The 12,032-nt window shown below is 33.7% G+C and overlaps 1 protein-coding gene across 2 annotated transcripts in view; it reads right to left on the bottom strand.

Annotated features, from left to right (window-relative positions):
* The window catches only part of Pka-R2 (cAMP-dependent protein kinase type II regulatory subunit), a 109,216-nt gene that overhangs the window by 38,975 nt on the left and 58,209 nt on the right, over positions 1-12,032 (bottom strand). Inside the window, exon 1 of one of the 2 annotated variants that reach the window (XM_090178621.1) lies at positions 3,762-4,309. The exons of the other annotated variant lie outside the window; for it this stretch is intronic. Coding sequence (XP_090034747.1) covers positions 3,762-3,942 — 181 coding nt within the window. The 5' untranslated portion in view covers positions 3,943-4,309. Of the gene's footprint in view, positions 1-3,761; positions 4,310-12,032 lie in introns of those variants that run through there. 2 annotated transcript variants of the gene reach the window in all.

Raw genomic sequence — 12,032 nt, 5'->3', positions numbered from 1 at the left:
AAAAAACTAATTGATTAAAAATCACCAAATTCAACAATTGATTAAAAATCACCAAATTCAACAATTGATTAAAAATCACCAAATTCAACAATTTATTAAAAATCACCAAATTCAACAATTGATTAAAAATCACCAAATTCAACAATTGATTAAAAATCACCAAATTCAACAATTGATTAAAAATCACTAAATTCAACAATTTAGAGTTGTTCATTTTCCGGAAAAATAAAATGCGGAAATATTTCCAGAAAATTTTCCGGAAATCAGAAAATTAAAAAATTTATACATTAAAAACCCTTAGAAAGTAATTGAACTTTTTATCGATATAAAATGTCTAATTACAGTAAACATACTACAAAACATTGAAGTGTTACATTGTTAATCAGTTTAAACTAGTCTAGAGGTTTAGTTTTACTTTTAGATTAGAAAAAATGAGGCGAAAATGCCGCTTTATTTAAATTTGCAAACAATATATTAGGCTAATCGTGAAATGAAAACTTTTTTTATTTATTTCGGAAAAATACGGAAAATTTTCCGGAAAAAAGGCCTCGGTCATTTACAACTCAAAAATTGATTGAAAAATCACTAAATTCAACAATTGATTGAAAAATCACTAAATTCAACGATTGATTAAAAATCACTAAATTCAATAATATCAAAAATATCATTTAAATAAAAAAATCGATGATAAGCCTGTTTAAAAAACCGTGCACAAATGACTACAAATCATAAATATTACACGTTCCACATCAGCGTAAAATATATTAAGATTAGTTACCAAAAAAAAATAGTAAAAAGGGGGATATAGTGGCAGACCACTCGATTTCAATTTGTCAAAAAGACTAGAAACGAATGGTTCGCAGGGAAGAATATATAGGTCGGCGTGGTGGGCCCGCCGATGGCGTACGTTTATCATTTTCCCAAATAATCAATTAAAGAAAAGAATATTACCTTCATTTGTCATATACGCCATTTTCTGTAATCAACTTCTCCCTCTACCCCTTTTTTTACGATCTTCAAAATCAATTAGCGAAATCTAGCTTTTCACCAGCTTTGAAAACATTTTCCCATACAGAGGGTTTAAAAACCGCGTTCTAGCGCAGTGCGGGTTATCCGCGTGCGTGGAGAAAAAATGCGGCTTTAATCCAGCAACGCCCGCGCGACCCAACTTTTAGAAATTTAATGGGAAAATTTCTGTATGGTTTTAGGGCGTCGAAACTAAACAATTTTAAGAAAACATTTTTGAAAGACTTTAGCGTACGCGAGATTAATATATTCAGGCTTAACGGAAAAAGCTTTATATTGCCGGACTGGGGGGGTTGAAATTCGTTTAGCCTTATAATATCCAATTATTCACGCTATGAGAAAGGTAGGTGGTGGATGCGTTTTAAAATAACTTTGTCGAATTATTTACTTGACTGGCCATGTTTTTGGCTAACCAAAAATAAACCCACATTTTTAAAAACTACGCACCTGAGTTCTTTCGAAGTACAGATGTTTTTCTAATGGATATTATTATTCAGTTAGATAGTTGTACATTCAGGTCTATTATATTATCAATGAGAATGGTAGGCATACTTCTAAGAATGCTTAAATCGCTGAATCACGCGGTTAAAGTGATCGTTGTTTGTGCCAAATTATATCTAGTCGTCTGCTCGACCTTTGCCGTTTTTACATAATGTTTTCACGCGTAATTTGCCTTCGAAATGACGCCTGAAGAAATAATACGAATACGTTACTTATCAAATTATGCACCGAAGCATTAGACATAACGGGGTTTCATTTACCGAGAACGTATTTACGTTTTGATAAGAACAAGCTAGCGTATTTCATTGGCTTGAATTCTAATTCATGGGCGGGGATTAGTGGTAGAGATGGCGGCTTGGGAGAGGCAAGAGAAATACTGTTTCTAATGTTAAATTTATGAAAACCATCACAAATGAATAGGTACTATTCGTTTACCTTATCTATTTAGGCGATAATTCGTTATTCGAAGAGGCACCAAATCATTTATGAAGAAACGGCGCAGTCGGCTCAGCCGAATTTGTTTGTTTTCGGGGTTCTGAATGGTATTTAGAGTCATACTTCCCAAAATAATTTAAGATAAAACTACCTTTGTTTTGTTATAATTAGGTAGTATACGTAACATTTTCAATATTAACTATTGAAAACTAAATTAATTTACATATTAAACTTCCATTCAGAGTTAACCGAAAGAACGGTTAAATCTTATATCAAACGTATAATAAATTTTATATTAAATCTTATATCAAACGTATAATAAATTTTATATTAAATCTTATATCAAACGTATAATAAATTTTATATTAAATCTTATATCAAACGTATAATAAATTTTATATTAAATCTTATATAAAAAAATATTAAATTTTATATTAAATATTATATTAAACGTATATTAAATCTTATATTAAATCTTATATCAAAGCTTATATCAAACGTATATCAAGTGTATATTAAAGTTTATATCAAACGTATATTAAATCTTATATTAAACATATCAAGCGTATATTAAATCTTATATTAAACATACAATAAATCTTACATTAAACATACAATAAATCTTACATTAAACATACAATAAATCTTACATTAAACATACAATAAATCTTACATTAAACATACAATAAATCTTACATTAAACATACATTAAATCTTACATTAAACATACATTAAATCTTACATTAAACATACATTAAATCTTACATTAAACATACATTAAATCTTACATTAAACATACATTAAATCTTACATTAAACATACATTAAATCTTACATTAAACATACATTAAATCTTACATTTAACATACATTAAATCTTACATTTAACATACATTAAATCTTACATTTAACATACATTAAATCTTACATTTAACATACATTAAATCTTACATTTAACATACATTAAATCTTACATTTAACATATATTAAATATATATAAATTCTTACATTTAACTTATATTAAATCTTATATTAAACATGTTGAATGCAAGATTTATGATATATTTAATATATGGTATTATATATTTAACATATGGTAATATATGTTTAATATAAGAATTAATATACGTTTGATATATGTTTAATATAATATTTAATATAAGATTTAATATATGTTTAATATATGTTTAATATAAGATTCAATATATGTTTAATATAAGATTTAATATATGTTTAATATGTTTAATATAAGATTTAATATATGTTTAATATAAGATTTAATATATGTTTAATATAAGATTTAATATATGTTTAATATAAGATTTAATATATGTTTAATATAAGATTTAATATATGTTTAATATAAGATTTAATATATGTTTAATATAAGATTTAATATATGTTTAATATAAGATTTAATATATGTTTAATATAAGATTTAATATACGTTTGATATATGAGATTCTGTTATTTTAAATTCACAAATACACGAGATTAAATGCCCCGAAGAGGTAATCGAAGGTCGGCTGACAATCCGGGCAAATAAAGGCCTTCTTAGCTGCCAATAAAATGTCAAGTATACCCACCCCCGTACTTTCTACCAATATAAAAACTATTTTGTTTTTGAAAAACGTTCGAATCCTAGTATAAAGGGGAATCGTAAAAATCGAAAAGTATATACATGGATTATAATGATCCCTACAATAACACGCATCTGGCTCAATAAGGGGGCGGGCGATTTTGGTAATAATTATAATAATAATAATACTAATCCATCAGTCAAATGAAGGTGGCAACGAACCTTTTTCCTCCTCGATGGTCAGAACGGAGGGAGAGAGTGGTGCCGTTGGTGCCGGTGGTGGCGGGCTCTCTTTCTCCTGACGTCCGGAATCGACCTGAGTGGCGTTTTTAGATTTCGGGGGGAAATCGGAGGGGGTGAATTCCAGTTCGTAATTCTTCGATCTTCTTTTAAACAAAGGCATGCTTTGTTTCTCGATATCACACCACCACGCGATATACGGGTTTAAATAATTAAATAACTCGAAAGAAATAATTCTTTAGTTTGTACCCCGGATCGCTTTAACTGGATGCGGGCGCACTTTTTCGCGATGAGAAACTGAACTGGGTACGAGAGACAAAATCCGTATCGAGCATTCCGTCGCTGATGATAACGGCGTGGCAGGCAGGAGGGGAGAGACACACGCGGAGAGAGACAGAAATAAAGTATGTCAGACGACTAACAATGCTTCGTTCCTAGTAACGATATGCCAATCAAGTCGATTGAATAGATGGTTGGCAATCGGGGAGTGGACTAAAAAAAAGGCCTACGGTGAAGAAACGATCTACAGTCGAACTCGATTATCTAGTTACGCGATAATCGGTGCCGCTTAACGTAATTAACTCGTTTCGCCCTCCGGCGGTATCAACGCGCAACTACCCGAGTATCGGGGATTTTTAAATATATACACTTTTTCTTTTTGTTATTTGATAGCGACCGATGACTATCGTATTTTATTGGATTACGTAAACGTAATTGTTCGCTATGTTAATTACGTTTAAAAAATAAAAGATGATTTATACGGATGGGATATCCTGTTACTAGATTCTCCATTGTGTTTTATTAAATTTATTAAAATTACAAGTACGTAGCTGACTGCGGAAATTTTATTTATTGAAAAGTGGAGGTTATACGAGTTTTCTCCGGCGATAAAAACCGCTGCCGGGTTTGCGATGATTCACGACCATGATGTATATCATAGTACGAATAAAGTGTTTCAGCGAACGTAACATCTGTTGAACAAAAAGGGATCCTCTACACGGAGTGACTAATTCGGAAACAGCTATACTGAAAAACCATCTACGTCTACAAAAAGCGTAGATAGAAAAACAAACTATAACTAAGATTCTTTTTTTTTTCATTTTAATTTTTTTTTCATTTTAATTTAGCATATTTAGTTTATTTACCATTAATCAGTAACATATTCAAGGTCAGATTTAGAACGCAACTATAGAGCAACATGATTCAGGGTTGTTCATTTTTTATATGTTTTATAAACCCAATTTTTTTCCGTTTAAATATGATTTTAATTGAATTTTAATTAATTTTTGAATATTGTATGCAAAATGGAACTTACTATAAAAAAATTTGTTTAGTACAGTAATTATTTTGCTCTGAAATTTCATTGTATTATAAGTTTTTAAATCAATGATTTGTTTAAAAATCAATTTGGTAATTTAATTTAAATCAAAGATTTGTTTAAGAATCATTTGATTTATAAATCAAATTAATCATTTGATTATTCGATTTAAATCAATGATTTGTTTAAAAATCATTTGTATTTTATTTAAATCAATGATTAGTTTAAAAATTATTTGATGATTTTATTTAAATCAATGATTTGTTTAAAAAGCATTTGATAATTTTATTTAAATCAAAGATTTGTTTAAGAATCATTTGATTTATAAATCAAATTAGCTTTTAATCATTTGACCATTTCATTTAAATAAAGAATTTTTTTAAAATAATGTCCACTTTATTAAAATGATTTTTTTTAAATCATTTGATGATCTGATAATTTGGTGGTATTTTGGGTTATCATTACCATTACTATTATCATAAGTGGATCATTCTCCACTTATGCTATTATTAAATAAATATTTTTTTTAAATAGTTGATATAATACCCAAGGCAGCACCTTAGTCCTAAGTCATCAAACCAGACAATATATTGAAACAAAGTAACATCCCTTCAGGCGACAAGGAAACAGTATCTAAAACGTGGTCAATTTATGGCGGACACCGTCCTTATCGAGCGAAGGAGAACAATGCTTCCACGTCGCGTCGCAGATGTTTGGATCGACACCAAAATAAACGACAGCGGGCGTCTCCGTATAGTGCGGCCAAAGAATAATGGCAGCTCATTATAACAAAAACTGAATATAAAGTTCAGGGCGAAGGAGGTGGCGTCATACCTGGCCGTCAAAAGTCGATCATTTTCATTTTCTTATCGTACAACGTGGAGGCCAGCGCGACTGGGACTTTATAAAAGCATAAGTTAATAATACCTCTAAGTAGACAAATGGCTATGCTGCCTATGGCGGATATGCTTGTCCAAATCGACCTATGTCTCTCCGTACTGCGTATCAAAGTAGCCTTGACATACACTTGGAACTGCCGAAGCTGACGTTTCTTTAATCCCGTTTGGTGCAAGGCTAGCTTGAACTTCCCCAAAAGAGATAAATTTCGGTATTCCCTTAGAAAATTCGTTTAAAAAGAACGTTTTTTTGCTATTGGTTTATTTCTCTCAGCCCAATATAGTTTAATTCTCAACCGCACAGCGGCGCTGGGTCCGAGATATTTTTCAAATCTTTCATTTTCGCGGGAATCGGAGAGACAAGATTTGACATCACATTTTCTGGACAAAGATTCCACCTTGAAATGGCTTATTTGTCTACTTAGAGGTATCATTAACTTTTGATAAAAGTTAAAAGCGTATTATCTTTTACGAGCGGCGCTCATATTTTCCATATTAACTTAATCTCTTCGTTCGATCTACAGCGCGATGCGCCAATTCTCACGTTCAGAGACGCGGTATAAATACATCGATCGACGCCTAGACTTCGGAATGACCGGACACCGAAGTCGAAAGCTGATATCGGCTTCCAGTTTACGCTTGACGACGTTGCGAATTTTTCGCGGAAGACTGTCAGATAACTCCGGAACTTCCGAAAGTGGAGTCTCGGATCAAGATCACTGCCTTAAATCTATTAACTAACCCTCACCCCCCCCCCTTTTTTTTTTGCTGATACCGCTACGATCGTAGACAGGGTTGGCACGAATTTGCTAAGGGTGGTAAAAACCGGTTTTTTCCACGGTTTTTACCGGTTAAAAACCATGTGGAAAAACGTATTTCCATGTTTTTTCCACATCTAGTAGCAAAATTCATTAAAATAAATAATAGAAGCAGTATATTCTTCTATTCTATTAACTCTTCTTCTGGCTTTTCTTCATCTCTACGATTTGCAATGACCAAATTACTAACTTTATAGATATATCAATTATTAATTTAGCCTGAAAACAGTTTTTTTTTCACTATTTTTCCGGTTTCAACCAATTTTTCCCACATGTCCCGTCGAAAATCTGTTTTTGCCAGTAGAGAATGCTAATTTAGAGGTAAAAATAGTTTTTCGCCCAATAATATAAGATTTTTCCGCTCGAATACGGACAGACTGCAATACGTATCGCGTAAGACATCCCGATATAAATCTGAATTTAATATAACTTCGCGAAGTATTATTCCGATAAAAGCTTAGCTAAAAGAAAAACGGGGGAATAAATTTATGTAGAATATAAAAATATAAACAGCAGCAGAAGTTCAATTAATATTTATGAAAACTCCACCCAGTGAATAAGGTAAAACTAGGCCCCTGTCACTTATTGCGAAATATTTGGGAAAATGGGTTAAACGCTTATAAGGCGAATGTCTATCGCGGAATTAACATTTACGCGAAAAGGCGCGTTTCGAGTATTTAAGAGTTAACCTAAAAATGCCGCTTCCCCCCGAGTGGCGCTGGAAACGCGTTCGTGGCCCGGGGAGAAGATGGGGAAACATCAATTAAAACTTTTGACTACATTGGTAAGAGTCTTCTGATTATCTCCGTATGCAAATTCCTCTCCCCGCCACTTTTCCGCTCCAGGCCTTCTCGGGAAATCAATAAAATGGTTATTGTTAAAGCCCCAGAGGCGCTGTTTTTCTAGCGACTTTGACGCCTTATTCGCGCGAGAACAATTTTGTTGGTGAGCGCAATCACGGAGAAGATGTAAGGAGTCGCAACATCGTGATGACAGCGAGGAAATGGCCGATGACAAAGAAGGGGGTATTTTCCGTCGTGCCAGGATTCTAGTTGGTAAATAGTGGCTTCACGACCCGGTGTCGTCCCCTATAGAACCTTGTTAATATGTTATCCCCCCCCCCATTCTGCCGTTAGTATCGCGTTGGCATTCTTTAAGAGGACGACTCCTTATACCTTTACGCCATGGCACAGTTGACGATGAAAACTACGAGTTAATCTTAAAAAGAATATAATAAATAATTAATAAAAGTGGGCGAGCCACATATTTTCCATTTAGTTCAATCATAAGTAACATAATTCAGGGTTCGTACAAAATTTCCGGAATTAAATTTCCTTACATTTCCAGGTTTTCCCTGACCAAATTGCCAAATTTTCCCTGACCATTTTTGTAGAGTAAATGAATGGTTTGAGGTAAAAATCTTGAAAAATATTTTCTTTCAAATATTTATTTTCCTGATTTTTTTGGTGTCATTTTCATATTCCCTTACTTTTTTGGACCATTTTCAAGTTCCTTGACTTTTCCCTGACCCAATTCTCTGACCTTTTGGAAACATTTTCCAATTCTCTGACCTTTTGGAAACATTTTCAAATTCCCTGACCTTTTGGAAACATTTTCCAATTCTCTGACTTTTCCAGGTTGTGTACGAACCCTGTAATTACGATAAGTATGACACTTCTTATTGTTTCAATTATAATTTTCTCATCGAACCTTTTTTCGACATTGACAGTCTCACCTAGATCCGACTTGAACTTAGAACCGAACTGAATAGTATAAATTATCGTCCTCGGTAGTTGTATATTTCGCTTAGCGCATATTTAACCGCTAGGGGCTCTATGCTGAACTACACGTTGATGGCGCGATAGCTCCGAAAATCAGACCATTGAGAATTTTTCCTAATTGTCATACTTATTGTTCTTTGGTTACTTATCGCTCAATCAAAATGATAAGTATGAAAATTATTCCATTTAAATACTCGATTCTAAGCCTTGGACGATAAAACCGGCCAACACGGTGGTTTGTTCTTCAATAAGAACGTTGACCCGTGTGAAAAGCCCTTTTATGCAAATTCGAATCTGTTGGCGCTCATTTCAATTAAAAGAAATGTAAAGGTCAATAACTCGAATTTCACCTAAGGAAGATGACATTTATTTATAATAAGGAATGAGGAAGAGTTTTCAATTAAGTAATCGAAAAGTGGAAACAATTAAATATTAATTGTTATTCGTAGAGAAGCTGGAGCGTTCAATTTGGACAAAACGGCGCCGTTGTTGTCGGTTAAATGATTAGGCTTACTAAGTTTTAGACCTTTTATTTTTGAATTTGTTTCTTTAAAAGTTTCAGTAATGGTAATTAACCATCGCGTTATGTAAATATTACCAGTAAGCCGCATATGGCGGAGGTTTTTTTGTTATCAAATTCACTTCATTTCTAAAATTAAAAAAATTATGAACTAAGCCTAACCTAACTTTATCGTACGTACTGTCATCTAAGCCTCTCGTAGTGATAGTGGAACAGAATTCTTGAGGCGCTTCAAAGGGACTGCAATCCATTTCATTCCCAAACTTAAAAAATTTAATGAACTGAGCCTGACCTAACTTTCTCGCCCCGTCGCACCTACTGTCCTCTAAGCCCCGACTAAGCCTCTCGCAGTGATAGTTGAACAGAATTCTTGAGGCGCTTTAAAGCGGCTGATGTACCTCAGTAAGCCTTCCGATTTCGGCCACGCCTACCGTGTCAAAATATCGGGAACAGCGAGACCACTCTTAGATTCTTGGTCCATGCCTTTATAAAGTATCGAACGGTACGGATAATGGTTTTGACGAAGACGATATCGCCATCTATACTTACATTCCCGAACTACATTGACAAATAGCTTTCTAAATTTCGTAGGACACGTACCGCCATCTACAAGGCGGCGGTGAAAACAAACGAAGATATTCGCTAACACGTCCAAATTTATCGTAATTATTCCCGCTAGAAACGCCCCAAAATCGCGTACAGATGGAGTTGTACGACTATTTCCGTGTTATTATTTCCCCAAAATTTTCAATATTCATAATACCAGGGGAGGGGAGGGGAGGAACCTTTCCCATTAGGTGTTCGGTTTGTTCATTTCAGAGGATATAGGCTGACGCCACGCCCCTTTGGCTTTTAATATAAACAGAAAACGCGCGATTATATTAACCTAAAAGCCAGCGCGTGTTTGCAGACGTCAAACCAGGGAAAGTGGGTCATACTCATACTGCGCGCGAGAGGGCGAGATAAAATTTATGGGCCAAAGAAAATTAGAAACAAAAAAAAGAGTTGGGAAAACGGACCCCCCCCCCCCCTCCCTTTGTATATACAAAGTCGAGATTTTTGACCCCATCTACAACCGAAATAGAAAGTTCTTTGCTAACACGCCGCTTACATCGGGTTACAACAAGATATTTATTTTTATTAATGTTTGCCCAGAATTTCGAGTAAAAGTAAACGGTTTTACCTGGCACTCGATGATGGAGAAAAGGGGTAGATTTTAACCCAATCCCCACCTTTTCACTGATAACCAGGTTAAGTATCGGATTTAAGAGTGTACGTAAGCTAAGATTTTTTTGAAGATATGTTTCTCGTTACGAAAGAAAGGCATGAGACCGTTATATAAAATTAAAGACGGCTTTGGTTTCTAGCTAACAATAACTGATATATATGTTAAAATAATAACCATTGAAACATTTCATGAAAATTGTAACTGGGTTCGTACAAAATTTCCGGAATGAAATTCCCAGACATTTCCAGGTTTTCCCTGACCAAATCGCCAAATTTTCCTGACCATTTTTGTAGCATAAATTAATGTTTTGAGTTAAAATCTTGAAAAAATATTTATTGTGTATCTTCAATACATCTTTCAAAAATTTATTTGTCTGATTTTTGGGGGTCATTTTAAAATTCCCATACTTTTTTGTTGGACCATTTTAAAATTCCCTGACTATTCCCTGACCTTTTGGAAACATTTTCAAATTCCCTAACTTTTCCAGGTATTCCAGGTCGTGTACGAACCCTGTGTAAATTAAAAAATATACACCATAAAACGCCCTTATATAGGATATCGCACTTCTTTTATGGGAAATTGTTAAAGGACCAAAATTGTTGATTAACAATTTTCCCTAGCTCGTATGGTTTGTATCAGTGGTCAAAGTTGGACAAAACTTACAAGGAGACATCTCGAGATGTTGCTCCCCGATTTTTTTGCCAACTCGGGGGTTAATTAGACCTTCATGTACCTTGAAAGCTCCTTAAAGGCCTAGGTTTTCTTCTGCCTGTCCCCTTTTAAATTGGGCCAAGATGTTCAGCGGTTGGCCTACCACCAGGGTATTTGTGCTCCATTAAGTTAATTTAAAGGGGGACAGGCAGAAGAAAACCTAGGCCTTTAAGGGAAAGTTTCAATGACCATTCGTTTTGCCATGACAACCAAAAATGTTTTTCACAACTCAAGTTTAAACTTTATCTACGTACAATAGCATAGGCAAATCGCGGCCATTTTCAAAAAATTAAAAATTAAAATTTTGGCAAAACAATTCGGTAAAATTTATAAAATTGGGTTAAATCGATAAAAATGGGTAAAATTCGGTAAAATAGTAAGGGTTTACATACCGTGATTTTCCAATGCTATTTTACGTAGAGAAAGTTTAAATTTGAGTTGTGAAAAACATTTTTGGTTATCATGGCAAAACGAGTGGCCATTGAAACCTTTCCCTTTAGAAGCTTTCAAGGTGCATGAAGGTCTACTTAACCCCCGAGTTTGAACACATTTCGCGATTTTAAAATTTTAAAATCATTTTCTGTGAAACCGAGAAAATCCCATGCTTTTTTAAATGGAGATTTTTTGTTTTAAGTGATCAAAATCATTTTCGGTTGCCATGGCAAATCGAATGGGTAGTGCAACGTCTACTTTTGGGAAATTTCATATCTCATATAGGTCCGCTTTATGCCCGACTTTGAAGAAAATCTGCAATAAACACCTCGGGTGCTCTCCTTGTAAGTGTAACAGTGATACGAATTGGTGAGAATATAGCTGGTATTTTTCAAGTAGAGCAGTGAGTTGATACTAAAAAACTGAAAAACGCTCATCTCTGATCGGGATGACTCCTTGTTAGTATAGTCTTTTTTCTTTAAATTTACGTTATATTGGTTCGTGTTGTAATCTTCAGGTTGACTGACATATTTATTATTCTATGAATTT

This window comes from Leiobunum rupestre, chromosome 6 (genome assembly GCF_980474605.1).
Source record: "Leiobunum rupestre chromosome 6, qqLeiRupe1.1.hap1, whole genome shotgun sequence".
NCBI lineage: Eukaryota > Metazoa > Arthropoda > Arachnida > Opiliones > Sclerosomatidae > Leiobunum > Leiobunum rupestre.
This window is presented reverse-complemented; position numbering and strand designations above follow the sequence as displayed.